Genomic DNA, 14478 nt, shown 5'->3' on the forward strand with positions numbered 1-14478 from the left:
TGGGAAGAGACAATAGCGGGCCATCAGAGGTACTCGCTGCAGCGAGTGGTGGAGCTGCTTGGACGCAATTTAAAGTGCGACTCTATGTCTGTTACATGTAGTATCAATTTACTATTTTTAAAAGTATTTTGCGGGCCGCCATGGACCTTTCCGCGGGCCGCAAAACGCCCGCGGGCCGCCAGTTTGACAACCCTGGAGTAGACTGTGAATGACATGGGGGTATAGTCAGGCATGATACACTTTTCCCATGAACTCTTAACCACTTAACTATATGAACCCCTGCGTCCCTATTAGGGCTGGCTGTCAGGATTATTATTTTACTTGACAATTCATTGTCATACAAATAATTTCGATGAACGACTTAAACAAACAAGAACCGCTGGGGGGCAACTGTGTTTTGGGTCGAGTCTTCCGGTTACCGACTAAAGGTATTTGCACACTGATGCAATTTTTTTATTTGTCATTTTGGTTTGTCAACTGGATTGGAAAAAAAAATGACGCAGCCACTCGTCCGACAGCAATTTGGGAGTTTTGTCATTTGTTTTTTTCATACAAATAAACCAGACGCTGTGCGCAAGGGGCTTAACGGGAACACAAAGGATGGATGGACAGACAGACGAATGGGAACATGGCCAAACCATGCCAGATATAAACACAAACATTAAAAATGGTTACATTACATTACTATGTTTGTGTTTCTCAAACATTTTCAAGTCAGGGACCCCCAAATTGATGATGATATATGATGTATGTATTTGGCTGCGGACCTCCATCTGAAAAGTTGTTGTGGCAGGGACCCCGATAAGAGAATATTTGTGTTGTTAAAAATTGTGTTGTTCACAATTAAGCTCACACTGCGTCTTGATGCAACACGTTAAGTGAGCTCTTAGATCGACTATTTAAGAGCTGGTGTATAAAATAGGGCTAGAGAGGTTACATTTAGATGCTAGGGGACCCTCTAGAACCCCTAGAACCCCCAGATCCCACTTGGGGAACCACTGCTTTACGTGCAGCTCACTCACTGAGATCACTTATTGAGCTCTGGTTAGTGCTTTTTAGCTCAGGGGACGTCCTTAAACTGTAAACCAGGAGTGTGTTTTGCCGTCTAGGAAACCATAAGAGTCTGTTTAAAACCAGAAGCCTTTTCTGTCAACGTGCCACACAGAACTGGTGTTGAGCCCAGATATGAATATATTCCCATGGGAATAACACACACATTTTAATGTAAGTTTAGCATTTCTTAGCCTCTCTTTCATGATTGCCCCAAACTGGAGCGCACCACCCCTCCGCCCCTGCAGCCTTCTCTGTGCTCTCTCTGTGCATCTGAAAAAAAACACATCTCAGCACTCCAAGCAGGCAGGCAGGCACGCACAAATGCACGTACGCATTCATGCAAGCAGGCACTCTCGCACACGCACACATGCACGCACACACACACATACACCGCCACTCTCACTTACCGTTGATCCTTTTTCTCCTGGTGGTCCAGGAACTCCCATCTCTCCTCTGTCCCCCTAAAAATGTTTATCCACAAATATTCACAGTAAACTCCTCAGTGTTCATTTAAAGGTGGTGTAATTGTTATTTATTTGTTAAAATAAGCGTTAAATAGGTCAATATTCTGATAGTAATCATTGCTATAGATAGAGTGTTTGTTCAGTAACAGGGGTTGCTCCCGTGTCTCCAGCTCTTTAGTAAACAGAAAATGCATTTTCAGGTCAGGATACCATTTTTATTTTTTTGTCAGGAGAGAGAACTCATATAGGATACAGGATAAGCAAGTGAAATTGGAAGTGATGAAACAAAACAAAAACAAAATTTGATCTGGAACACTATAAATTGAATGCTGATGAATAATCTTTGTGGGATTCTCTCTCCTGATTGGATAATCGCAATAATCTTTGCATAATCATTACCTATTAAGAATTTTCATTTTCAAAAATAGTGGAAATAGCAGATCTACAAGCTAAAAACTCACACGATTTGAGCTTGTAGATCTGCTATTTCCACTCGGCTATTTCCACTATTAATGTTTTTTCTATAAAAGTATAGTATAAAAGTAATTAAATAGCCTATGCATGTTGTTTGTCATATGTGCTCTGTGCAACTTTTGTTTACGAAGCCTAAAAGCCAAGAATAAATTACATTTCTATTCATATATTCCAATGTTCCAGCGACAAAAACACTGGGACAGGGACAGGACGGCTCACCTTCTCCCCGGCCAGACCCATCTCGCCAACAGGTCCAATGAATCCAACAAGACCCTGAAATACACACACGCCAGGTTGGACGGGCAGGATGCAGGTAAACAGTACATGAAGGAATGAAGATGCTACAATTATATCAAATGAAAAGTAATAAGAGGCGTCTTTACCCTTTCTCCCATGGTTCCAACTGTCCCTGCTGTACCAGGTTCTCCCTGCAGAGATATTATATGTGTGTTGTGTTTTCAATATACGTCCATCAACTGTGTTATCAACCACTTAAGCCCTCAATATCAATTGTACGATGAAAAGCTATTTTTGATTGATCACCTTAATTCCCTCTGGTCCGACCGCCCCCGGGAAACCCTTCCTGCCCATTCTGCCCTGAAAAAGAACACATCATATATTTATACATGATCACACATCATAGACTTTCTGCTACTGTGCGTAACAGTGTCATCAATGTCTCTAGTCACATCTGCATCAGTAGATCTCTATCCTATGAGCTCACATCTGCATCAGTAGATCTCTACCGTATGAGGTGACTGGTAACATCTGCATCAGTAGATCTCTATCCTATGAGCTCACATCTGCATCAGTAGATCTCTATCCTATGAGGTCACATCTGCATCAGTAGATCTCTATCCTATGAGGTCACATCTGCATCAGTAGATCTCTAACCTATGAGGTCACATATGCATCAGTAGATCTCTATCCTATGAGGTCACATCTGCATCAGTAGATCTCTATCCTATGAGGTCACATCTGCATCAGTAGATCTCTATCCTATGAGGTCACATCTGCATCAGTAGATCTCTATCCTATGAGGTCACATCTGCATCAGTAGATCTCTATCCTGTGACCTCACATCTGCATCAGTAGATCTCTATCCTGTGACCTCACATCTGCATCAGTAGATCTCTACCGTATGAGGTGACTGGTGAAAGGTCAGGTTTACTAAGTTTTGAGGATTTAAGTGGTTGAATGTTTGAAATAAACAAAAACCTATGAAAAAGTTTAATCTGCAACACAACTTATACAATATGTAGTGGGGGTCCCTGCTCCATCTCTCTCTCAGCTAAGGGGTCCTTAGTTGAAGACCTCTGTTCTAAAGGTTTGGTGGCATTAAAGTTTTATTCTGGAACAACTGGCAGCTTTCACAATTCACTACAAGCCCACAGTGTGTTCCGCCCATAAGCACACAGTAAAACCTCATTCTTGTAGTAATAGGAGGATTAATATGGCACTGGCAAAATATTTATTCAAATGGTTTTCTCCAGCACTGACCACAGCCAGATCTGTTTTTGTAATTTACTTTCCCCAGATTGATTTATATGTGGGTCTGAGCCTGTTAGCCACTCATCACAGAGTTAATGAAATGAGCTGAACAGAGGCAGAAGAAAGGATGGAAAGAAAGACAGAAAGAGAGAAAGAAAGAAAGAAAGAGCGGGAACTGGCAGACAAAGAGATTAAGTCATCAAGTCTAATGCCTAATTTATACACCGTCATATGATGTGCCAAAAAAATAGCAGATCTACATGCGACGGACACGGTTGTTATAGATCGGCTATTGTCAGCGTGTCCTTCATATGACAACAAAGTATGAATCAGGCTCAACAGACAGGATGAGAAAAAACAGGAGTAAGACCTGTGAAACATGACCTGAGGAAAGTGACCATTTACAATAGTTCCTCTTCAGAGAAAGAGTGGGAATGAATGATGAGTGACAGATGGTTACTGGGTGACAGAGATGGTTGGTGATAGACAGAGATGGTTGCTAGGTGACAGAGATGGTGGGTAACAGCAGTGGTGGAAAAAAGTACTTTTTTACTTAAGTAAAAGTATCAATACTGCAATGTAGAAATACTCCGTTACGAGTAAAAGTCCGGAGTATTGGAAATACTCAAGTACAAATAACTCTAAATTGTACTTAAGTACAGTACTTGAGTAAATGTACTTAGTTACTTTCCACCACTGGTAACAGACAGAGAGGTTTGCAAGGTGACAGATGGGGACTTAAGGGCGTGTGGGTGGGATAAAAGTGACAGCACACATACAGGTGGCAGGGAGGACAAGGCATTGGGTAGGTTGTCAACGCCACGTTTTATTTCACATCACTCTGCTTCCGTTCTTCCATAATATATGCTTGATGTACGACTCCTTTATTTCTATCATCTGTTGTCATTATCATCCTTGCATCGTGTGACAGTTGTAAATTATGGCTTTTCTACTTCACCCCAAAAAATTCGATTGTTTGTTTTTGTCGCATTCCTGAGCCAATAATCCAATATTTGACTAATTGAATTTAATAGGAGACCAATCCTGGATCATCAGTAGGCTCATCAGTGATTACTTAAGAAGAAAAGTGTGAAAGTTGTTTTGGAGTTTATATTATTCTTTTATACAGTTTTGCATTGGTTCTCCTACAGCGGCGGGCACCGGGTATATTGAATTATTGGCTCAGGAATGCGACATTCCTTTGGGTGAAGTATTCCTTTAAATGAGTGATTTCAAGTTATCACCACCTGGTGGCCAAAATTATGAATTACAGTCCCTGGTTCATCGTGAGACAGGTCTTTCAAACAACTTTAAAAAAAATGCTCTACAACCCTGTACATCTCTAAACTACTATCTACAGGTTTTCCCTGACATACGTTGCTTAATATTAATTGTGATTCTGACATTCGTTATGCAGGATTCTGTGCATGCTGTTCACTATAAGACAAGCAATGTGAAACTAATATTCCTTGGAAAAAATATTGATAATAGTAAGTTATATGGGACTATGTGGGATTTAAGCACTGCCTTTTCTTCTTGCTATCATGCAGTCAATAGGCATGCTGGCTGCATGTCCGCATACTGCATGTTTTACATACGGCATGTCCTGTATACTGCATGTTCTGCATACTGCATGTCCTGTATACTGCATGTTCTGTATACTGCATGTTCTGCATACTGCATGTTCTGTATACTGCATGTTCTGCATAATGCATGTTCTGCATACTGCATGTTCTGCATACTGCATGTTCTGCTTACTGCATGTTCTGCATACTGCATGTTCTGCATACTGCATGTCCTGCATACTGCTTGTGCTGCATACTGCATGTTCTGCTTACTGCATGTGCTGCATACTGCATGTTCTGCATACTGCATGTGCTGCATACTGCATGTCCTGCATACTGCATGTTCTGCATACTGCATGTCCTGCATACTGCTTGTGCTGCATACTGCATGTTCTGCTTACTGCATGTTCTGTATACTGCATGTTCTGCATACTGCATGTGCTGCATACTGCATGTTCTGCTTACTGCATGTCCTGCACGCTGCATGCTAGTCTGAAGTAGTCTGTTTGGTGGAGAGCCACCTTTATGCATACTGCATGTTCTGCATGCTGCATGTTCTCAGCTGGATGTCAATTAGCTTGCTGCATCACAAAGCATGCAAGTGGCTTTAGGTTCAAGTTACTGTTGTGCTTCCACTGGAGCTCTCTCTCTCTCTCCCTTCCTCTAGACACTCGACTCTAGTAAAAAGTACAGTATAAACAGATACCTGGGTTGAGACGTATCTGAATGTCAGGATTGGGGGCACACTTGCACCATGCGCACGCACGCACACACACACACACACACACACACACACACACACACACACACACACACACACACACACACACACACACACACACACACACACACACACACACACACACACACACACACACACACACACACACACACACACACACACACACACAGAAATGCATGCGTGCAACATAGCACGGTGCAGGAAAGTGATGCATAATGGATAGCAGGGATAGCTGCTTAAGATAAAGAGCTCAGTTGAAAGGAGAAGCAGATCCCTGTTGTCTGCTCTCCTCACCACAACGTGTTTACTGAACACTCACCTCAAGCCCTGTTAGCCCTGGTGGTCCGAGCGGACCATCGTCTCCCTGTAAACATTAAGATAAATAATGTCATGATCACTGTTCACTCTTTTCCACTCATGTTAACTTATGTTTAATAGTTTCTTGATGGTTTGGGGTTATGTGTAAATCGTACCTCTAACCCATGAATTCCTCTTGGTCCCGGCAAACCTCTGGCACCTTGCTTTCCCTGAGGTGGCAGAGAACATCTTAAAAGACTGACATTCAACAATAAATACATACAGTTCATGTTTGATTTTTTTATCCCGGTACTACCGCCCACCCACCCCATGACCACCATGGTTTTATTTTTTATGCTTTTACTCACCTTTGGTCCTTCGAGGCCATTCCCTCCCGGTGGCCCCATGTCGCCAGGGAAACCCTGTTATGATTGTTATAATATGTTATGATTAATACAAAAGGTTGAAGACAAACAGTACCCAGCAGAATCCGGAGTGTTAATTTAACTCTGAGATTGCACAAATAGAACCGTTAAGGTTTTACTGTGTAGTTACTATTGACACAACATAGGCACATTATTGTATATACTGTATCTATTTGTATAAATGTATTGTATAAATATACATGCCTCTGGACCAGGGGGGCCAGCCGTGCCAGAGGGTCCGATCTCCCCTAGTTTGCCCTGTTAGGAAGTGAAAGACAGAGAGGGAACCTGGACATGAGAATTGTCTCCTAGTCGTTATGATGATTATCTATTGTCTGCAGATCTTAATGGCTCTGTCTATTGTCAGCTCCGTTTCCCTCAATAGCCTTTCCCTGACTCTTTTTATCCTCCACGCCAAAGACGATCTGGTCCCGGATCATGGAGTCCCTCAGTGTATCAAAGGTACAAGTCTGTGCTTTTAACTTCAGATCAGTAAGACTGTTAAGACTAACTTAATTGTCAAAAGGCAAAATACTTATAGCTTATATGTCTCATTCTTCTTTGGAGAGCAATGTGCGTCAAACTTCTCGAGCACTTTAGTAGATCTAATCTCTCATCTACTGAAAAAATCACAACCAGTGTGAAGTGGGCGGTGTGTGGTCATCACAACATGACTCACTTAAAAAAAAGGATGAATTACTTTTTTTTAAGTCCATACTGCTATTCATAGGGCTGCACATGTGTCATGTGTTTCGCTAGCCAATCACAGTCCTGAATTTGCAAAGTCAGCCAATCACATTACAGCTAGTGGTGATGACACTAGCTGTAATGTGATTGGCTGACTTTGCAAAAGTATAGATTTGCATTGACTGTGGAAGGGTTAGCGTTGTAGACTGCGTTGTAGACTATTGGCCAATCACGGTGCAGGATTGGTCAGTGTCCAAACCTCACTTATAGGGGGCGGTTACACCACCCCAAAAAGCGGTGAAATATTCTAGATGACATTATCATGGCGAGCTCACCTGTGCTCCTGGTTTTCCTCGGACGCCTGGTAACCCAGGACCTCCCTGGATGCCCTGTCAATCAAAAACATGTACAAACCACCAGGGTCATTATAGTTAACTAAAACTAAGACTAAAGCTAAAAGTAAAACGGTCAAAGAATTGTGTTAACTTAAAAAAAAGGAAAAGAAAAAACGAAAGTTTAAAAAAAGTCCAATGTTCTTTGTTTTACTTTTTCCACCATCATATCTGATGTCATGCATTCTTCCACCCTAGTACCTTCTCAGCTTCCGCTTTCCCCACAATGCCTGAAAAACTAAAACTAATGCTAAAACTAAATAAGAACTAAACTAGTCAATTCTAAACTACTTATGCACAAACAAACTAACACTGAACTGAAATCAAACGCCAAATTCAAAATCTAAATAAACTAAGGAATATATCAAAACTATAATAACTCTTGCACAAACAAAGCTTCAGACCGGCTTCAGAAGCAATGAACCCAACCACCCATTGGCTGATCTAAACCATTAGACACACATCATGACAGTTTAGTATCTGTGCTGAGGTCTGCAGAGACCACTTTGTCTTCCGAAACAAAAAGCTTCAGTTTTTACGTACAGACAGATGAGGAGCTTTTACACAAGATTTTCCATAGCCTGGACAAAAGACATCTGGCTAAGCCATTTTCCAAAATTATAGAAAAAGAAAATGTAGCTGCCGAGGGTAGGGGGCTGGTGGGGTGCAAGAGCACTGGTGGAGGGAGGTGTGTGTGTGTGTGTGTGTGTCTGTATGCAAAGTATGTACGTCTACTATGACCATGACCATGCATGTGTGTTGCACAGGCACTCTACCGCTTTAAGACAGGATTTACAGATCATTTTACATGCTGGATATTTAAACAATGTGAGAATTACAATTTGGTATTCTCGTGAACAACAAGTATGTTATATACATTTAGCAAATTCAATTTCGTAATGTCAGGAGTGGAAGAAGTCCACCCTAGTAAACTCACCCAAGCTCCATATAAAAGAATAAAAGGATACTTATATCATCAACATACCTTTAATTTCACAGTTAACAGTAAAAGAGGTTTCCAGAGCATTGCAAATATAGCTGGTGTGACATTTACAATGTACATTTATAGGCCAATATTACACCAAGTACCGTCAATATACTATGTACAACTAGCAACTTCTTCCACTTGTGATGTCACGATTCCTCATACAGCTGCTTTTTCAGCAGTTATGGAGAACATTTCTCATTTTAATTAATTTCCATATAATTATATATATTTTTTAAACCAACTGATATTGTTGTGTAGATAGGGATGTGAATATCTTAGTCATATGACAAAGTTGTGTGCTGAAAATAGCCAATCTACAAGCTCACATTGTGTCACATCGCGGCGCGTTGTGAGCTTGTAGATAAGCCATTTTTTGGCATGGGACGCCATCATATGACGAAGTGCAAATCAGGCTTACCTTGTCTCCTTGGTATCCAATCTCCCCCTGCTGGCCAGGAGACCCAACTTCATCCTGATTGGTTTAGAGAAAGAGAGAGGAGGGGATGTACAGAAGATAGACAGGACATGGACAGAAGACAAGATAGATAGAAGATAGACAGAAGATGGACAGAGGATAGATGATAGACACAACATGGACAGAAGACAAGTAGATAGATGATAGACAGAACATGGACAGAAGACAAGATGGACAGCAGATAGACAGAAGATGGACATAAGATGGACAGAAGAAGGGAAATGGAGAAAAGGAAAACCATTAGAGAAAGTGAACTCTGGCCCCGTGGATCCTCATCCCATTAAGCATCTTCAACATTCAAGATTCATTACAGCTTCCCACCCATTAACACACACATAATCTGATCCATTACACTGCCTGACATCACAAATCATGACCACAGTCATGAGCCAGCGTCTTCATGTGGTATGGCTCTATCTTTAGAGAACGGATTGATGGTGATTACCACACTCACACACACAAGCGTGCGCACACACACACACACACACACACACACACACACACACACACACACACACACACACACACACACACACACACACACACACACACACACACACACACACACACACACACACACACACACACACACACACACACGTCCGACAGATGAGCTTCTTGTGAATGGTTTAAAGCTGCAATCTGAAACGTATTTCAATAAATACAACATTATGTTAACCAATCTGTATGGTAGAGTACGTTAGTGGTTGGAGGTGGTGGTATTCATTTTATCATTTTTTAAAGGAGTAATAAGTAAAGAGTAACTTATTAAACTTCCTGAGTAACTTGCCCATAATGGACGACCAAGGTTCCAGGCAGCATGTTGTACTGTATGTAAAGCATACGAGCATGATGTACTGTACAGTACATACAGTAAGCAAGCATGATGTACTGTACAGTACATACAGTAAGCAAGCATGATGTACTGTACGTAAAGCATACGAGCATGATGTACTGTACAGTACATACAGTAAGCAAGCATGATGTACTGTACAGTACATACAGTAAGCAAGCATGTTGTACTGTACGTAAAGCATACGAGCATGATGTACTGTACAGTACATACAGTAAGCAAGCATGATGTACTGTACAGTACATACAGTAAGCAAGCATGATGTACTGTACGTAAAGCATACGAGCATGATGTACTGTACGTAAAGCATACTACAAGCATGTTGTACTGTACGTAAAGCATACGAGCATGATGTACTGTACAGTACATACAGTATGCAAGCATGTTGTACTGTATGTACAGTATACAAGCATGTTGTACTGTACGTAAAGCATACGAGCATGATGTACTGTACAGTACATACAGTATGCAAGCATGTTGTACTGTATGTACAGTATACAAGCATGTTGTACTGTACGTATACCAGTATACAAGCATGTTATACTGTACAGAATGTACAGTATACAAGCATGTTGTACTGTACATATACCAGTATACAAGCATGTTGCACTGTACGTACAGTATACAAGCCAGGCACAGATTGCCAGGGATCAACAGAGTGCATATCAGTCACATGCTAATTAAAAACAGGCCAATAACGGGAATATTCAGATCACCTTATCACCTTTCAGTCCTGGTTCTCCTGGGTTTCCGGGTACCCCCTGAGAGAAAAGAAACAAACAAACATGCTTTAGGAAGGGACTGACCCATGTACCGCATTGCAGGGTAACCGTAAAGCACAATCTTTGCTAAGGGTTCGTTTGGACTAGAAGAACTAAGTGAATTTCACAGGTGACGAATTTGTTTCCATACGCTACGGATTGGTTTCAGATAAGGTTCTCAGAACCTGATTTGCTTAACTAATTCCCTGCCAATGACGTCTTTTGACGTCTGTTTTTAGTAAGCCCACACCGCCAATGACGTCTTTTGACGTCTCTTAACACATCGGGTGCCAAACACGGTCTGAACCGTGTGTTTACATAGTGGCGGTTCCGAAGCTTCGGTGCCGAACGCGGTCTGAACCGTGATTTCAGTCTTTTTGTTTTTTTCGTTTTTCTCCGCGCGGGCGGGGCTAGAGCAGCTCTGGGAGCACCCATTGTAATCCTGCGAAGGAAGTGCCAGATCGCTCACCGGAAACACATTTTTTTCCCCCATCCGCTTCCTGTCTATTTCCTACTTTGAAACGCCTATATCTCCGAATCTGTTTCCTGTGGGGAAAACTGGTCATGCGCGATGCGCGATCCCCCCCCCCGTTGTAACCCGCGAGGGGAATGTTATGGTTTCAGGCTGTAGCCAGGCTCATGGCAGAACATGAATCGATGCTTTTTTTTGCGTGGATTTGCTTGTAACGCACGCGGAAACTTTAAAGAGCAAAGCACAGTCAATGGGGAGAATGCTGGCACCCACGGTAAGTTGTTATGAAAAAATGCTGGCACCCGATGTGTTAAATTAAAAAAAAAAAAAATGGTATTCTTATTCGTCGTTTATCACAAAGAACCAGGAGATAACGCGATCCAAAGATTTACTGCTCCGTTCACTTCCCTGTTAAAATAATAACGGAGGACAACAAATGTCAACAAGGCCTAGTTGACATTTGTGAAACCACGTAGTGAAACCCTCAGTGATTAGCAACCATCAGGGGATCAATCATACTGGAGATAAATATTCTGTGACTACTTGAAAAGTAGAGAGAATAAGAGTAAGAGCAAGAGAATCGCAAAATCCTGGCAGTGGGACCAAACAGCCAGAAATAAGTCTGGCACTGAATGAGTTAAGAGGTGGTACAAACCCTGAATTCTAGGAGCCCAGAACTCAGAACGTATATGAAAATGTATTAAAAAATCTTCTAAAATTGGTAAATTAATAGAGCTACAAGCTCTGCTATTGTTTGTTGATAGGCTATTTTCGCTTTTTTTGTTTGTTTTTCATGGCGTACCTTCCCCTTCAGGGATGGTTGTGGTTATAAAGGTTCTGGAAGGTTCTGGCTTTGTAGCAGAAAAGAGCCATTCGTTCTCACTTTCAACCTGGCATCCCTAGTTTGGACATGTAATTATAGGCCAAAATGGCAAAGAATTGACAAAAACATTTGAAAATATTTTTGCTCTTTGTCATACAGCAAAGTAATTGGGTAAAATCATACTGGTAGCTGTTGTCATTACAGCATCTGAAGCAGAAGTAACGCTACAAACCGTCCCAGTGCCCAGTTTATTTCAGAAAGGAACAACGTAATCAGAAATGGTATTTATCAACTTTAAAATGAATAAATAAGTACATAAATTCAGGTATATTTCCGTTCCCTGTGTCATTTTGGCGCAAGGGGCAGACACTCTAGGATATTGTTTAATAAGTTGTCATAAAACACAATTATATGGAATGGTTATCATGGAAAAATACCAGTGAAAGATAATAAATAACTTGTTTAATTGAAAAGGTTACACAGTATGACATTAAGGGCATTGCACTGCAGAGTTGAAGCAGGGAACCAATCATTCATCACTCAGGCTCTTGTGTTGATTTCCTGTTTTGAAAAGAAGCTAAATGGCCATGGGGAGGTTTCTCTGACTTAAGCCCCTCCCCCAACCCTGTGCACGCACACACACAATCAGATGATACAGCCAAATTGGCCGGATTCATCAGCACCCACTTCCTGCATAACACAAACAGACCAAGGAGAACAATATCTTACTATACTGACTGCTGCGATGAACATCATTTTCCTGAAACATTACTGATTGGCATGCAAACTGCCATGAACAGTAAATTGGAATGATGCATATAAGTCAAGGAAGTGATGGGACGTGACAGAGAGAGAGTGTGTGTGTGTGTGTGTGTGTGTGTGTGTGTGTGTGTGTGTGTGTGTGTGTGTGTGTGTGTGTGTGTGTGTGTGTGTGTGTGTGTGTGTGTGTGCGTGTGCGCGCGTGTGTGTGCGCGCACACGCGTGCGTGCGTGTGTTACCTTCAGTCCACTAGGTCCTGGAAGTCCCATCTCTCCAACGGGTCCCATATCACCCTGATGCCAGAAGAGGAGATAAACAACAATACATCTCTCTGTGATACCACACGTGTGCACAAACTAGGCTGGGCTCAGGTTCCCCCACCTTTCACACATGCAAACACACGCACACATACATGCACGCACACACACATACTGTACACGCACGCACACATGCACGGACACATGGGTGCAAGCATGCACGCGCACATGAGCAAGCACGTGCGCACACACAGACACAGAAACAGCAACTTTCATTCCATGTTCTCATTTCATCCACACAGCTGTCACATCGGATACAGTCCAGAATAATGAATATTTATACTAAGCAATCAAATCCGGGAGTGGAGGAGTGGATACAGTAGTAGATGGTTACGGTAGCCAAGTGTCTGGAGTCAATTCAGTTTCATAGATTATCTGTTGTGAATCTAATGCATAAATGCTTGCGGTAACACATGGCATCACTGACAGCAGTAGCAGTGAAGTGAAGGAATTACAGTAGGCTCAATGAAAAAGTATATAATATGCAACAATGCATATTTCTATATCCACAAAGAGCATGCTGTCAATGCAGACAGATGTTTTAGCTTGCGGCGGGGCTTTAAAATCACTTCAACCTGCCGGATCTATATGGCTATGTAATTATACCTTAAAGTTTTCCAACATTTTAAAAACGTTTTAAAAGGGAAAACTGAACAAGAAAAAAGTTTTTTTTTATTTTTTTTTAAAAGTTTTATAAACATTCTAAAATAGCAACAATAGCAGATCTACACGCTCTGCATGTGAGCCTGTAGATCTGTTATTTTTGCTATTTGTCATACGACAAAGTACTGTATGGGGCTTCAGTGGTTAAGGCTGGATTATGTCAGTCCGTAGGTCGCTTGGTTTGGCGGTCCGTAAACCAATCTGGTCTCAAATAACGTAATCTCAAAAACCCCTGGCTGGATTACGGTAGAACTTTCCATGCACCTTCATAAACCCCTGAGGATGGCCTCTACCAATTTAGTTGACCCCATGGCCCTTCCTGTAGTGCCACCATTAGGCCAAAGTTCTAACAAAATCTAATGGGCAGATTCTCATGAAATAGGATATTCATGTACATTAAAGTACATTCATGCTCCCAGGAAAATGAAATCTAACTATTCAAGTGACTCCCACAACCTATGCTCTAGTCTAGTGTCTAGCACCACCTTCAGGTTAAAATATCTTACCTTTCCACACAAGCTATCTCATAAGATTTCCGGATTAACTGATTTTGGGTGACCCCATGACTTCTCCGCTAGCGCCAGTTGCGGCCTCTAGGGTCTTTTTTAGAATAGTGTTGTTAGTACGTGAGAGAATACTGGGAAACCAAACAACAGCAATCTCTATCTAAGACCAGACTAAGTAGTGTTCATCAGCAAAGAGTCTTGATAAATGTATTTATTGGGCAGAATGTGTGAATTAAGTGTGTTGTTGTAGTTGTTGAGGAAGCAAACTAGT

The 14478-nt window shown here is 41.6% G+C and overlaps 1 protein-coding gene across 1 annotated transcript in view; it reads right to left on the bottom strand.

Moving 5' to 3' along the window:
• LOC311038230 (uncharacterized protein) overlaps positions 1-14478 on the bottom strand; it is a 112278-nt gene that overhangs the window by 31001 nt on the left and 66799 nt on the right. Inside the window, exons 15-26 of the mRNA XM_084047622.1 lie at positions 12961-13014; positions 10623-10667; positions 8997-9050; positions 7534-7587; positions 6716-6769; positions 6455-6508; positions 6263-6316; positions 6109-6153; positions 2535-2588; positions 2375-2419; positions 2211-2264; positions 1461-1514 (exon numbers count right to left, since the gene is read on the bottom strand). Coding sequence (XP_083903748.1) covers positions 1461-1514; positions 2211-2264; positions 2375-2419; positions 2535-2588; positions 6109-6153; positions 6263-6316; positions 6455-6508; positions 6716-6769; positions 7534-7587; positions 8997-9050; positions 10623-10667; positions 12961-13014 — 621 coding nt within the window. The remainder of the gene's footprint in view (positions 1-1460; positions 1515-2210; positions 2265-2374; positions 2420-2534; positions 2589-6108; positions 6154-6262; positions 6317-6454; positions 6509-6715; positions 6770-7533; positions 7588-8996; positions 9051-10622; positions 10668-12960; positions 13015-14478) is intronic.

This window comes from Gymnoscopelus microlampas, assembly GCF_963454915.1.
Source record: "Gymnoscopelus microlampas genome assembly, chromosome: 21".
In the NCBI taxonomy this organism is placed as follows: Eukaryota; Metazoa; Chordata; class Actinopteri; order Myctophiformes; family Myctophidae; genus Gymnoscopelus; species Gymnoscopelus microlampas.